This window comes from Vigna unguiculata, chromosome 8, assembly GCF_004118075.2.
Source record: "Vigna unguiculata cultivar IT97K-499-35 chromosome 8, ASM411807v1, whole genome shotgun sequence".
NCBI classification, from domain to species: domain Eukaryota; kingdom Viridiplantae; phylum Streptophyta; class Magnoliopsida; order Fabales; family Fabaceae; genus Vigna; species Vigna unguiculata.
This window is the reverse complement of record NC_040286.1, coordinates 20,408,703-20,425,241: the sequence shown is the minus strand read 5'-3', so window position 1 is coordinate 20,425,241 and position 16,539 is coordinate 20,408,703. Positions and strand designations below refer to the sequence as shown.

At 33.8% G+C, this 16,539-nt stretch overlaps 1 protein-coding gene across 7 annotated transcripts in view; it reads left to right on the top strand.

Moving 5' to 3' along the window:
- The window catches only part of LOC114194339 (sister chromatid cohesion protein PDS5 homolog A), a 32,507-nt gene that overhangs the window by 5,578 nt on the left and 10,390 nt on the right, over positions 1-16,539 (top strand). For all 7 annotated transcript variants that reach the window (XR_003606381.1, XR_003606379.1, XR_003606380.1 and 4 more), the window contains exons 12-19: positions 480-659; positions 3,943-4,082; positions 4,842-4,962; positions 9,846-9,983; positions 10,113-10,190; positions 12,213-12,355; positions 12,992-13,109; positions 15,237-15,371. Coding sequence is in view for 3 of the 7 variants with exons in the window: in XM_028084498.1 (XP_027940299.1) it covers positions 480-659; positions 3,943-4,082; positions 4,842-4,962; positions 9,846-9,983; positions 10,113-10,190; positions 12,213-12,355; positions 12,992-13,109; positions 15,237-15,371 (1,053 nt within the window). In the remaining 4 variants the exon portion in view is untranslated. The remainder of the gene's footprint in view (positions 1-479; positions 660-3,942; positions 4,083-4,841; positions 4,963-9,845; positions 9,984-10,112; positions 10,191-12,212; positions 12,356-12,991; positions 13,110-15,236; positions 15,372-16,539) is intronic.

Genomic DNA, 16,539 nt, shown 5'->3' with positions numbered 1-16,539 from the left:
TAGTTCAATGTCGTGCCTTTTATGGCCTTGTGAATAGGGAAGTGTTAACACTTCTGTACAAGTAGTCATACCCTACACGGTTCTCTTGTGATTGCAAGTGAATTAGTTTTGTTGGATTAAGAGTTGAGATTCCCATAATTTATTTTTATTGCTCTGCCCCCAGTAACCTCATTTTTCTCTCTAATAGTAAGTGACTTATGTAATGATTAAGCTTTTGGAGTTTTGCATGACTATGATTTGTGAGTGCTCTTGTTGAATTGCATTTGGAGACATTATAATATATGTTTAATCACTCTGTATTCTAGAATATGTAAGGATAGTTTTCATGTGTCAAGTTTCTCTAACTTTTCTATACATCTTGTGCCATGTTCTCTATGTACATGTTTATTCTTAGTATTCTGTATGTAGTTATTTTTGTTTTTGTATAACCATCCATATTCCCCATTTTATGTCTCCTTTTTGTATATTTTTGCTTGCAGGATAAACATCTGGCAATGATTGGAGACAGCAATCCAACTTACGAGTTTTTACGTCCACTATTCTCCAAATGTTCATCCAACATTTTCAGCTCAGAGCATGTCAGATGCATCTTAGATTATCTTACCAATAATGAAAATGAAAATAGGACTTTGGAGGATTCTTCTGCAAATTTTCTGCTGGTAACAAAACGCTTCTTTGTGGATTTTCATACACTTTCCTTTATATAGTTAGTTCTATTTTTTCTTTTTCTGCTGGTGAAGACAAAAGGGATAAATCATTCGATCCTCCTGCATGAAAATGGAATTTGGCACTAGAGTGTTCAAATCAAAAGATTGTGATAATGACTAGTGAGGCATTCTAGAAGAAGTTTTTACGTAAACAATGGTACAAAATAGACCCTGCTACAGAATAGTTGACATGATGTTCATGACGTGGTATTTACAGTTAAGTCATAATTCTAACAGGCAAAGTTTTAAATAGCAGCAAGGTAGCTTCTACATTTATTTTGAGTACTTAACTTTTATTTATTTTTAGTGATGACAATAATAGAAGAGAATATATGGTCAATTGGTTCAAGAATGAATGCCAAAGCATGAATCATTTAACATGAATGCCTTGGTTATTTGGGGTTCAAATGCTTTTGTTTTTTGTTGTATTTTATTGTGCAAAAAGGCTTTTGGAAGTATTTTATTTGAACTATGCATATGACTGAACTTTTGATGCTACATTAGTATCTTTTCATTGAGGAATTTACTTTGTCCTAGATTTTAGAGAAAAGGAGGAAGGATTGAAGATCAGAAAAATTGTATTATTGTATTTTATGGTACAGTGTTATAAGAGTACATAAAGGCATACCAAGGGTTCAGTTGCAACTGAACTGTAACAGAAACCTAATAGGCTTGCTGAATAGACTAATTGACAATAATGAAAAGATACAATATAGCTGGTTCAGAATAAGCGCTTGTGAACTTAGATTAACCACATCCATGCATTTTGGGTTGTGAAAATAATAGAACGAAAGAATTGTGTATGGGTGCAAGAGTGAATGTTAAAGATGAATGTTTTAACATGTATGCCTTATATTTTTAGGGTCACGGGAATTTACCTTGGTTACTTTGAGGTTGGAATGCTTTGGTTGTATTTTGCTTGAAATTATACAAAAAAGGCTTTTGGAAGTATGTTATTTGAATTATGCATTTGAGTGAACATTTGGAATCACTTTCCAATGGTAAGAATTTATTGTTAGATGCTAGACAAAAGAAGGAAATATAGAAAAGAAGAGAAGTTGAATTAATATATTGTATGATGTAGTGTTATAGGAGTACATAATGACATGTACAAAGGGTTATGTTACAGTTGAACTATAGCAAAACCTAACAGACTAACTGAATAGATTAATTGCCAGGAAGGAAAAAGATACAATACGGCAGACTTAGAATAAGCACTTGGACACCCAACTTGACCACATCCTATCATAATCTAACACCCGTCCTCAAGCTGTAGGTGGCTAAGCAGGACTAGGAGATGATTGCAACTTATCTCTAAGATATTAAAACAAGTTGCGAAAACATTTGTGAGAATATTAACACACTCTTTTAGAGAGGGAATGCATATGTTGTAAATAGATTATTAGGATAAAAATATTCTCAATATTTCTTTAATAATTAAGAAAAACTATCTTTATAATCTTTCTATATATTTCAACATATTTTTGTTTCCTTGCTTTAAAGAATTTGATTATTTCAAATAGAGATAATGAAAATGTAATTGGCTTGTTTATTGTCAATAAAATAATTCTTTAGTTTCTTACATAGTATAAGATATTATTAGAGCTTATTGATACCTACCCTAGTGAGATTTGTTAGACCTATATGCCACTTCCTATTGAGCCTTCCTCTATACTACGCTCAATGTCCTTGACTTGAGGGGTTTGTTGGAGATCCCTCATTGACTATAGATATGCTCTATTGAATATAGTGAAAATAAGTTTGAGATTAATCTCCCTCATGTGTAAAAATACACATAGGGTAATGTATCTATAATAAAGGAGACATGGACTAAGCCCAATATACAAAATAAAGAATAATAACAAAAGATAGAAGATAAAGATATGTAATATATCTAACATGCTCAAATTATAATATATAAGTGAGTACAAATCTTATTTTACAAGCTAGTTTTGTAATGTTGAATTAAACTTAAAGTCCACTTTCTAAGAATGTAGAACCTTCTAACTGTTTTTAACAACCTTTTATTTGAGAAAGAAGAGTTCTAGCTCCATGTTCTTTGTTTTAGCATGAAGAATGGGATTATGAGTTTATTGCAACGATGACTTTATGATATTTCCGTAACAATGGCTTGCAAGGCTGTGGCACTCAACTTCATTGTTGAGTCTGACAACAATGGTCAACAATGGTTTGTTTTCAAGACCACCAAGAGATGAGGTTTGGTATGAAAAAGTTGTAGGACGTAGAGGTTGATTGTTTGTCATAGAGGTCAGAGACCCAATCTGCATCAGAGAAGGCAGGGAGTTGGAGAGGAATTGTTGTAAATAGTGGTTTACTTAGATAAAAATTTCTTAATGATCTCTGTATTGATTAAGATAAAATATCTTTAGAATCTTGTTTATTTAAGCACATTTTGTTTGCTTATTTTAGAGATATTGGTAGTTACAAAGTGAGGAGTTGAGAATGTAATTTGTGTGATTGTTATCAATAAAATTATACAATTATTTCTTGTGCCTTTGAGTAGTTTAAGATAATCAAAGCTCCTGATCTAAGGAGCTTATTTCTGCACAGCGAAGCAAGGATGAGCTGTTGCTGTTTGCAAGCCACCACTGTTTCTGGGGACAATGGTGGGCCCCATGCTAGCATCTCGTCAAAAGATCTGCCATGCACCAACGCTCATTGCTGTCAGTATAGGTGCATTTAACCCACGTGCCCAGTTCTGATGAGACTCTCTAGCTTTTACTTGTCCTAGAAGCTTATGCAATAGGAAGGAGGTTTAAATCATGATATGTTTGTTTCACCCCTTCACATGAAATATTTTCAAGCTTGAAGAATAAGTAATCATAGATGATAGGGTTTGGATTTTTTATTTGTTTTTAGGATTTGATGTGTCTGCTTATATGTTCATTGTAAATTTATAGTGATGATGAATGAAAATGTGATCAAAGGAATTTAGATACCTCATGAATGAATGTATATAGTGCAAAAGCTTAAGCCATCAGGTTTCAGGAATGGTTTTTGAGTGTTTTCTTTATCAATGTTGTCTCTATGTCAAAGTAATTAATTCAAAAGTACAGCAGCTTTTTGAATACGAAGTGATTTATGACCCTAGGAATTTTAGAATATTTTTACTATTAAAGTCAAATTGAAGCAAACCTATTTGTTTGTAGGATTCAAGCAGTAGTCTTTAATTTGAATTACTTGATAAATCTTGCCACTGTTTTATTTGAATCAGGCTATTGTTCGATATTTCCCTTCTATGCTGAAAGGCTCGGAAAAGCAGTTCTTATTGTTGTTGGAACAGAAAAGTCCTGTTAATGACAAGCTGATTGAAGTTATGGCAAAGGCAGGCTGTCATATGTCTTTCAATCATAGGTAAACTATGTATGCTGAATGTTCCCAACAGAATTACACACTAGAAAGTCTGCTTTAACAAAAACTACCATTGTTGCTACTATTTCAATGAATACTTGTATAGCATCTATATGTGTTTTGTTTTAATTTGAAAGATTTTTTATGAAAGAGTCATTTTTGGACGTTTAAAAGTTTTATCTGCAACTTCTTTTCATGTGAAAAAGAAAGGCCATTTTTCCGGACTTCTGATGCAACTGATGGCATGTGGCTTTGTCTCAATTTAGAAAGAATAATATTATTGTCCTGTATTTCAATAATAAGGTCATTGGACCTATAAATGCACGAGTTTGCTGTTTATTTTAGTAAATATAGAAAGCTAAATCTTGGGAAACAAATTCTTGTAGTTATGGAATTATTTTAAATACATAATCGTAGTTTTAATAGCAAGATACACCTATAATAAAGAATAAAAATATAACAAGGATAAAATAAAAAACTTCCTTAAATACATAATGAGCAACACAGTTTTGACATTTGGAGACATTAATTTGTAGATACTTCGCATTCATGTTGTCGGTTGTTCTAAATGTTCTAAATGTAAAGTTGACTAAATGGTTTATGAATTTATTTTTGTGATTTAAGGTAGTAAATTTTTAGAGTTGAGATGAAATTTTGCTTTTAGTTGGAGAAATGTCAGCTTTGAACTAACCCTTCTGAGTAAAAGTAGACTAATATTTGACTGCCTTCCTAATTTAGTTTCCCCGTGTTTTCTATATGCAGTGATATTTATCCATTTTTAAGGGGAATTTGCTTGGAAGGAACACGCGGACAGGCTAAATTTGCGGGGTCTGCAATTGTTGCTTTATGCTCCGAACAGTCACTTTTTAGAAAGTTGTTTGAGGTATAAGTTTTATTTTGAATGCCACTTCCAATTATATATTTGTTATTATTGAATATAGAGAAAATAGGGATTGAGATTAATCTTCCTTGTGTAGAAAATACACATAGGGACTGTATTTATAATAAAGAACATATGGGCTAAAGCCCAAAATACATATGAAAAATAATAATAATAGAAACAGAAAATAAGATATTAAAGATATCTTAACACTCCCACTCAAGCTGGTGCATACAAATCGTATGTACCAAGTTTGTTACAAATATAACTAATTCTTGGTCCTCGTAAAGATTTAGTGAAAATATCTGCTAACTGATCACTTGAGTTAACAAACTCAGTTTTGATGTCTCCAGACATAATCTTTTCTCGAATGAAATGACAATCAATCTTAATATGTTTAGTCCTCTCATGAAAGACAGGATTAGAACTGATATGAAGAGCAACTTGATTGTCACAAATAAGTGTCATTTGATTAACGTCTCCAAACTGTAACTCTTTGAGCAACTGCTTAAGCTAAACAAGCTCACAAGTGGCTGAAGCCATGACTCTATATTCTGCTTCTGCACTAGATCTTGCTACAACACTTTGTTTCTTGCTTTTCCAAGAGATCAAGTTACCACCAATGGAGACACAATACCCAGATGTAGATCCTTTATCAGAAGGAGATCCTGCCCAATCAGCATCTAAATAGCAAACACTGTTGTATGGTTATTAGAACTATATAACAATCCTTTTCCAGGGGATCTTTTAATATACTTCAAGATACGAATGAATGCATTCTAATGATCTTCACATGGGGAATTAAGAAATTGGCTTACCACACTGACTGCAAAAGAAATGTTAGGACGAGTAACAGTAAGATAATTCAATTTCCCAACCAATCTTCTATACTGCTTAGGATCATATATAAGCTCCCCCTAATTTGGTAGAAGTTTAGTATTGGGATCCATGGGTGTATCCACAGACTTTGAACTCACCAACCTAGTTTCCTCTAGAATATCCATGACATACTTTCTCTGAGATAACAATACCATCATTGGACTGTGCCACCACAATACCCAAGAAATATTTTAGTTTGCCAAGATCTTGGTCTGAAAATGATGAGAGAGATGTTGTGTCAACTGACAGATGCCATGGTTGTTACTCCCTGTAAGAATGATGTGATCAACATATACTATCAAGTAAACACATCCAGCACTCGAGTGTTGATAAAAGACAGAATGACCTGCTTCACACCGAGTCATACCAAATTGCTGAACAACATTGTTAAACTTTCCAAACCAGGCCCTAGGAGATTGTTTTAGGCCATATTGGGATTTGCGAAGACGACATATCATCCCAGAAGACTCCCCTTGAGCAACAAACCCAGGAGGTTGCTCTATATAGATTTCTTCTTGCAAATCACCATTGAGGAAAGCATTTTTAACATCCAGTTGATAAAGAGGCCATTGTTGAAGAGCAGTCGTGGCGATAAATAAACAACGAAAGCCATCTTTGTCAAAGGGGAAAAGGTATCTCCATAATCCAACCCAAAAGTTTGAGTATAACCTTTAGCCACAAGACGAGCTTTGAGGTGATCAATAGTACCATCAGGTCCAACTTTGATAGCAAACACCCACCTGCAACCAACAACAGATTTTCTCAGACGGTAACGGGACCAGTTCCCAAGTTCCACTGTTATGAAGAGCACTTAGTTCATCTGTCATGGCCTGACGCCAACTAGGATGGGCTAAAAGCTTCACAGACAGTTTTTGGAATGGTCACAGAAGAAAGAGAGGAAAGACATGTATAAAAAGGTAATGACAATCGATGATAACTCAAAGCAATATAATAAGGAGAGGAATTACGGGTAGAACGCATACCTTTTCGGAGGACAATGGGAAGGTCAAACTTAGGTGTCAGAGCCGGAGGAGACAGAGTAGTTGGCAGTTGAGTGGAGTCACGTGGTGGTGGTTGTGATCGTTTTCGGCGACTATATATCTGAAGAAGTGGTGGAGGAGAAGCTGACTGTGGAGCAGAAGTCGATGGTGAAGATGACACAATAACAAGGTCACAAATAATAGGAACATTAAAGGTACTAGGAGAGTTGTCACGATTGGATGGAGTCAGAGGTGAAGATTGACTCTTAAAATAAAGGGAGAACTCATCAAAGGTGACATCTGCAAAAACAAAATAACGGTTAAGAAAAGGAGAAAAACATTTGTATCCTTTTTGTTATCTTGTAAACCCCAGGGAAACACACTTATGTGATCTAGGAGAAAGCTTCTCAAGACCAGGACTGAAATTATGAACAAAACATGTAGACCCGAAAACTCTTAGAGGTAAGGAATGAAGAGGTTCATGAGGGAATAAAATGGAATGAGATATGCTATTCTTTAAAACCGAAGAAGACATGAGATTAATGAGATAACAGGCAGTAAGAATAGCATCACCCCAAAAATGTTCAGGAACCTCTCCATGAATTAAAAGAGTGCGAGTTGTTTCAATAAGATGTCTATTTTTACGTTCAGCTACACCATTTTATTGAGGGGTATAACCACAAGAAGTTTGATGCAGAATATCGTGAGAAGCCATAAATTGTTTAAAAGAATGAGAAAGATATTCACGACCATTATCATTGTGCAAAACTCTAATAGAAATACCTAACTGAGTTTTAATTTCATTAAAAAAAGATTGAAAGATATGAAATAATTTCGAACGATGTTTCATTAAAAATAACCAAGTACATCTGGAATAATCATCAATGAAAATAAAAAAATATTGAAAACCTAAAGTAGACTTAGCGCGGCTAGGACCCCAAATGTTTGAGTGAACCAAGGCAAAAGGGGACGAAGCATCACATGTGACACTACGAGGAAAGGAGTACGACTATGCTTGCCTAATTGACACGACTCACACCAAACGAGATAACTTGGACAAGGCAAAGACAAGCTGTTATAACTGGGCAAGGCTTGGATGACCTAACTGAACATGAAGAAGAGAGGGAGACTCAATAACTGCACCAACGCGTGTAGAGGGACATAGATGATAAAGACCATGAGACTGTTTTGAACTCCGGTCCTGTAAACACACAAAATTGTTGGTAAAAGAAACAACACAATCAAGAGAACGAGTTAGACGACTGATGGACAACAAGTTAAAAGGAGACCCAGGAACATAAAGAACATTATCCATGGTTAAAGAAGGAAAAAGTTTAACAGTGTCAACACCATGAGATGAGACTCTAGAACCATCAACAAGTGTAACAGAAGGTAAAGGATTAGGAGAGGATAAAGAAGATAACAAAGATTTGTTACCAGTAATATGATCAGTGGTTCCTGAATCAAAAACCCAAGGACCAGAAGAAGAAGATCGAGTCAGACCAACAAAATATGTACCTGTGTGAGCGACAAATGCAGTGGAACTAGAAGACTGTTGATCCTTATACCTTTTGAGAAATTTGTTGAACATAGCAGGTGTATCGGATGAAACAGAAGAAGGAGGATCTCAAGTAGACGAAGGTGGGGAAAGGTTGGTTTGAACAGCTGCAGCAGAGCAAGCAGGACGACCATGCAATGCATAACACTTGTCAATCTTTTGACCTGGCTTGCCACAATCTTCACACTCATGTAATGCATAACACTTGTCAATCTTGTGACCGAGCTTACCACAATGTTCACACTTAGGATGCCCTTTTCCCTATTTACAAAGGCGAGTCCGGTCATCACGGTGAGATGCCAAGCAGAAGAATCATCAACAGAAGCAGGTGTATCAGTGTTGGGTTGTTGTGGTACACTGCAAAAGAGTAGAGCAGGTTGAAGCCAAGGTGGAGACAACCGGGGAACCCAAAATTTGATCACGAATATGTGAATATTTATCAACAAGCCCGTGTAATGCTCCAAGGATGAAGAACTTTGAGCATTGCTCGATCTCCGTAGCAGGATCAGGGGAAGGAGGCAATAACTCATTGAACTCATGAAAAACAACAAAATGAATTTTACCCATATAATCAGTCAGAGTCTTGATGTTTAGAGAAAATAAGATCTGCAAATTTAGAACAGACACCATAGAGACGTTGAGTATCATTGGTGTATAATAACTTGGCATGCTCCCAGATTTGAGCACATGTTTCGTAGGAACCAAAAAGTTGCTTTAACGAAGGATCAAGAGTACCCTTGAGAACCACACGTAATTGAGCATCAATGGTTTCCTAACAGTCCTCCTCAGCAAGAGTGAGAGTAGGTGCTTTCGGGGCAAGATAATCAAGATACCTCTGACTCTTAAGCTAAATCGGACGTCTGATGACCATTTGGCATAATTAGGGCCAATTAACTTGTCAATGGATAAGTGTACATTAACATAGTTAGTGTAGATGGACGGGTTAGACACACTAGAAGAGATTTCAGAACTGGAAGAGGCAGCAAAAGACGCCATGGAGGAACTGGAAGAGGCGCGGCTTCAAAGGGCGCGTCAGGGAGCGTTGATGCTTCGATGGTGACGATTCTAGCGGCGTTGAGGTCGCCTGGCCGGGGCGTTCAGAATTGTACGGTCGCCACTTTAAAATGAGCAAAATTGACCTAGTTTTTGTCTAAAAGCCCTTGTCTATAGTCACCTATGCTTCAACTTTGATTTGATTGTTGTAAAAGCTTTAGGTTCGGAGTTGAGTAAAAGCTTTGTTTCCTTCTTATGGCTAGTAGTGGCTACTAGCGAATTGAAGCTACACCTGTTACCATACAAACCTATTTGCATGTTGGTTGATTTGTGAAAGCTCAGACTGCTCCATGAGCATATTTGAATTTGTCTATTGACAATAATAACTTCAAGCTATTTGTTACTAGTAGGTGATTTGCTTCTTAGCACTGATAATTAACATTATCCCTTTTCTGTTTTTTTCTGTATGTGCCCAGGAGCTAATTGATTCCTTATATAGTGAGCGGAATGTCCCTACTATTTTGCAATCTTTGGGATGCATTACACAATATGTTTCCAATTTTGAAACTCAAGTTGAAGAGATCACGTCATATATATTCCAGAAGATCATTCAAGTACTTGAATTTAATAATAAATTGTCTTGCTTGTTTAATTTATTTATTCTGCCAGAGCACTGTTGATATCGTGGAAGAATATATTATCTGTTTGAATTGTTTATGGAATAAGTTGCATATTTTGATTAGATGGAGCATTTGGATGATGGTCATTGTGCGACATCCTTTCATGATACTGCTCAATGTAGTGATTTTTGTCAGTTAAAGGTTAGTATGAGGAATCAGTACTTCATTTGATTACAAAGTTCTCATCTGAATATATAAATATTTTTTCTAATCTGTCGTATGCCATGTTTCTTTTATAAATATATACATATACATAATATGAAAAAAAATACAACTTGTACATATACATAATGTTGAATATTGTGAAAGAACTGTATAGGGTTAATCTTCCTTGTGTCTAAAATACACATAGGGTGAATGTATTTTTAATAGAGTTATACAAGTATATATGGTAACCAAACATAATTAACGCGATATCTCTAAAACATATATAAAAAATACAACATATACATATAGATAATATAAAGACAAAAGTCAAATTCGAAAATATAATTGTAATGAAAAGTTAATGAAAGACAAAAGTAATTAATAATAATATCATTTCCATAAATTCAAATAACAACAAAGTCAAATTCGAAAATAGAAATTTCAAGTTCAAAACTTGAAACAACAAAACATAACGAATGGGGTTGTTGGTTCAATGGTAGGGTGGATGGACTTGCAGTCAGCAGAATTGCACAATAACGGAGGAGGTTGTTGGTTCATTGTGGGTAGGGTGACCTTGGTCAATATTTTGGTGTAATGTTTGTTTGTATGGGCCTACTCATTTTCTTTAAAAGAAAAAAACACTTGGGTTGACTTCTGCTGGGAAAATAAGAGAGAAGATTAGGGTTTCACTGCCTTGGGTCATGTGGACCTGAGGCTTCTTCTCCTTTGTTTTCCATGAGTGCCTGCTGCAACTCCTTCATTTCAAATGGGTGCTGTGCTGCCACTTTGCAGCTTTTGCCATGTCTGTTCTGTGATGCCATTTTGAGACCCAAAGTCATTGGATGGGCAATCATGAAAAACTCACATCCCCACTACCACGTTGTGGTGGCAAGGTAAAACTCCACCAATTTTCACCATCGTCGATTTTTTTTTGACAGTGTTTGTGGGTTAACAACTCGATAATAGAAGACACAATAGATCCAACAAATCTTGTTAGGATAGATTCGGTTACCATCTTATTACGTGTTGGTTTAGGCTTAACTTAACCTTACGAAATCGGTCTGTGAGGTGAGGTTTGCACTCCATTATAGTATAATTTGTCCACAACTCTAGTTTATGTGGGATCTCTATATACCCCCTTGTGTCCATGACTCAACATCTCCAACGTGACACTATATATTTGCAGGTGGTGAGATGGCTGGTAACATGATAAGTCTAATAAATATTACTAGTGCAGAGTTTGATACCATCTTAGAAATTAAACTTTAAGCCTAACTTAATTTTACAAAACTAGGTTTTAAAGTGAGGTTTGCATTCACTTATATACAATAATTTGATAGTATCTTTAGTCGGTGTGGAATCTCTTACCGTACTTGGGAAGTTGTTGTCTTAATGTATTTCCACAATCAAAGCTTGTCGATCACCTTATCACCCTTGTTTCAGATATTGACAACAAGGATTGAGTTTGTTTGTAACGATTTGACACATCTTATTCTTTGGTTTTCTATATCCCGTAGCCTTCAATTTTAATATCGTGTTCTCAAATGCTGAGGTTTGGACCAAGGTCAAGAAAAATCTGTTCCAATGATGTCCATCATGTTTATAGTTTGGTTATTGTTGTGATGTCCACAAATCTAGAGAATATGGGTTTGTAGAACTATCTTGATAAGCTTGATCCCCAGATGGATAACTTTCCATTGCTGAAAACTCAATCAAATACTCTTGACTCTTTTTGTTTCTACTTGTAACATGAATAGTTGTTGCACCTTTTCGCTCAATCAACACTTTATGGTTCTCTTGGATCTTGGATACTTAGTTCTAATATCATAAATAGTTTACTGAATTGTGGATATAATCTCATATCCATATTTATTTATGATGAGAGAATAATTAAATAAGGATACTATCACTTTGAATTCCAAGAAAATAGTTATACAATGTTTCAAAGAATCACTATTTACATAGATATGATTTTTGACACATTCCATGATGTTAGTTTCGACCTTGATTTTGCAGATTTATTGGCTGAAAGCTCTTGTGAAGATTTCTTTGCATTATGAAGGGAGTCATGTTGAGCGTAGTATTAATGGATTGATGGAAATTTTGTCAAGAATGCTACGAGAAAGTGATTATTTCGTCAATACAACTGCTAGCTCCTGGTATAGCTTCTATATTTCTGTAGGCCAATTTTTTGTATGCATTACCTTTGGGTACACTAATGCTTTTTTCTTCATTTTCTGAAGGCCAATTCTTTTTTGTTTGTTTTCACTGATGCTATGCATCACTGAGACTTTTTTGTTTGGGTACACTAATGCTATGCATCACTGAGACTTTCTTGTTTTCAATTTGTTTACTTACAAATATAGAAAGTCATAACGGTCAGAGCTTTGTGTAGCTTGAGAAAGTCATAGGCTTGAACTTTTATGCTGTTGTACCAAATAAATTTAGGTATTATTCTTGACTTGCTTTTTGTGTTTATCCAACGTCATATTTTGTTCCTCTCTTGTTTAATAAACATCAATATTATATCTTTTAGATTCCTAAAACCTAGTGCAGTTCAGCTGGTTCATGTAGAATGAGATTCACATGCTAAGGACTTCATAATAATCAACTTCGAAATTGTATGCTAAATCAATTAGTAGTTGATTATTGTTGTAGTGAATAGTGATTAATTAAGTTATGTTTTTGATTATTTTTATCATTACTCTCTCTCTCTCTCTGTCTCTCTCTACATTGAAGTGTTCAATTTATGTTTTAAGCTTGCTTATAAATTTTGTTGTATTTACTACATGTAGTGAAAATGATAAGGCTCATATTAAATTAGCTGCTGCAAAAGCAATCCTGCGCCTTGCTAGAAAGTGGGATTTACATATTACTCCTCAGACTTTTCAGTTTTGTATATTGATTGCAAAGGTATGTATATTGAACTGTCTACATGTGAAATAATTCAGTTGGTAGAGAAAGTAGATGAAATTTTAAAGTTGATGATAACATCATTAAAAAATTGTGTAGTTTCTAAAATACCAAAATAAGATATAGTAACATTAAATTATTAAAAAACACACAATACCTTTCAAGATGTTAATAACATTGGCCTAAATTATATAGGTATTCTATTAATCTATTGTTACAATAATAGCTTCTTTGTCTTAAGAGTTGGAAATTGTAGTTTGTTTTATTCTTTCATGAAATTGGGCTTGCTCCAATGAGCACTGAATAGTTTAAAGTCAAACGCCTATTAAAAGGTGGACTTGTCTAAGTTGAATCATATTGTTGAGGTGGGAAGAATAATTGTTCTTGTGCATTATTGAATGGTTAGAACAATTGTACATACACACGAGGGCTATATTACTTGCTAAAGTTTGTGCACTAGTTAGGGAAACAAGAAAACCAAATGTAAACAAGAAAATAAGGAGAGGAAAAATACTATCTTCTCAAACCTCTATATAATCTCAACACTCTCATTCAAGCTAAAAAAGATATCTTATGGTCCCTACCCGTTACTAACATATCCAATTTGGGGACCTTGTCAATATTTATAGTGAAAATGTTGGTCAGTTGATCAACTTGAGCAAATTTGAATACGTGGTGAGACACAAGTAACTCTAATGTAAGACGTAATCCCAAAAGCGTGCTATAGAAAATTTCCTTATTTACACAATCACATCGTTAACAAGTATAAATATGTGGTTCATTTCTTATACTTGTTTCCATGCTTGAACTCAACCGAAGTTTGACACATTTCTCATGTAAGTTTCAAGACTTATGCCCACATGATCTTCCTTTTTATATTCATTTTTTAGATAAATTAAATTTGTATCTATGCAAAGTTGATCCCACTCCTCTTGAATTGTACCCTCTTGTCTTCTCTATATACTCATTTTTGTCATTGATTACTCTTGATAAATTGACTTTAATCCTAACTCAACCTCATCAAAATAGTTTATAAGATTAGGATTGCATTGCACATACTTATATTCTATAATTTGGTCATATCTCAAGTCAATGTGAGATTCCTAGCACACTCCAAAATTGTTCCTTCACAAAATTTTAAAATAGGAAACAAATTGAAACCTGGTAGTATTGTAACTATTAAGTAGAACATACCAATTGATATTGAAAATAGAAAACTGTTGTAAAATGGGATTATTAGGATTAATAATAGCCTAATATCTCTGTAGTAATTGGAAAAAACATCGCTAAAATCTACACATTCATTCCAACAAAGTTTATTTTCTTTGTTAAGAGAATGTGATTGCTAAAAGTAGGGGACTTGAGAATGAAGTATTTCTTTATTCCCTCTCATTATTCAAGTTGGTATCAAAGCTCCCAACCTTGGGGATTCTGTTTCTTCTGCCACCAAGGTGTGTGTGAAACATTAGATGAAGATCACCTTAGATGACATTAAAATTAAGGTAGAAATCCTTATGCAATTGTACTCTGACATCCATTACCACCTCTTAATCCATTACATGATGGGACCAAACATCAATGATACAACCCATGTCCCTATAGGAATTTAGTTAGCTAACATCTTCACTAAGGGACTTCTAAGAGGCAGATTCTAAGACTTTGTAGGGAAGTTGGGAATGATCAATATTCATTTTCCAACTTGAGAATGAATGTTGTAAATAGGGGATTACTATGATTAAAATATCCTATTATCTTCATAGTAAGTTTGAAAAATCTTCACATTCACTCTGGAAGATTTTATTTCTGTTTTTAAGAGAATGTGATTGGTATGATTGTAATTAATAAACTATTTCTTTGTTCCCTCTCATTATTTAAGTAAAACAAGCCAAACATTGGCTAATGTTTACTATCATCTTAAAAGTGAGTGGAATTTAAATTGATGTAGATCTTATACATGCCAATTGATCTGAAATTTGGCACAAGGACAAATATACTAAATTCATGTTTTGCCTAAACTGCTTTTACTAATAGCTCTTCCGTAACTATAAATTACATATTGATTCTCAATTGATTCGGTATTATATTTTTTATTTTAACTTTTGTTTTGTGTCTCTTTCTGTATTTTAGGACTCCTCTTTGTTTGTTAGGGGCACATTTCTTCGTAAGATCCAAAAGTTGTTGAAGGAGCATAAACTACCAATGAGATTTGCATGTGCTTTTGCTTTGGCAGCAACAAATGGCACCGGCGATCAGCAATATCAGGTGTGTTTATGGCTTCTAAATTGTGATTTTTACTATTTTATTTTTTGTTGATTTTATGATTTTATATTCATGTCAAGTTGCATTACCGGATGGATATTTAATTGTAATCTATGCGATTGAAATGTTGTAATGATGACCCCTCGGTATTCTTTTCTTCATTCATTCTTTGTTTCTCTGTGTCGTTTTTCTAATGGGAGTTATACAAGTCTCTTTGGCGGGAAAGAGGGTCAGTGTGAGTATAATCGTGGTAGAGATGACAAAAAAGTTGTATAAGAAATGGCAACATGAGCAGGAAGAGGTGATCGTTGGTGAAGTGTTGGGGAAGAAGGGGATGTCGTGGGCTAATATTTTTAATATAATTTCATACTTTATAGAATTTTAATATATTTTTTTAATATTTATTTTACAAGGAAACAAAATCAAAATCACTAATATCAAATTAATCTTCAATTAAATTTAACTTTGTTTCAATTCAAATAAAAAAGAAAAAAATTAAAGTGATTAAAAAGTTAAAGGTCAATTTAAATCATCAGGAATAAAAAGATTATATATATATATATATATATATATATATATATATATATAAATCATTAAAATTTTGCACTAAAATGTTTTTATATATCACACTTTTTATTATATTTAATTTCCATATCAATTTTAGAATAATTTTTTGTTTAAATTTAAAGTAAATATAGAGTAATATGCAAAAACATTGTTTATTATTTTTAATTTAAATAATTTATTTCTTAAAATACATTTGTAAAACTCAAATATTTTACCTTTTAATTTCATCTATATCACATGAAACATGTTCGAAGGCTTTACATCAGAAATCTTTTGTTTTCGAAAAATTGAAGGCATAATATATTATGCACCTACTTCTATAGTGTTAACATATGTAATTATTAAATGCTATTAATTTGCATGCAATATGAAATACAATTAATTTTTAGTCACAATAATCAAATCAAATTCTTCAAATTCAAGTTTCAATTTAAACATTCAAATTGCAAATCAATTGGTTTAGTACACCAATTTAAGAATTATAACATCAAAATTTAATAATTTGGTTTGTTAGAAATGGTAAGTCTCTTGTCACATGCGTGATTAATGCAACCAATTGTAGGGAAAATTAGTGATTGACGTCACTTTTTCATCTTTTTTGCTC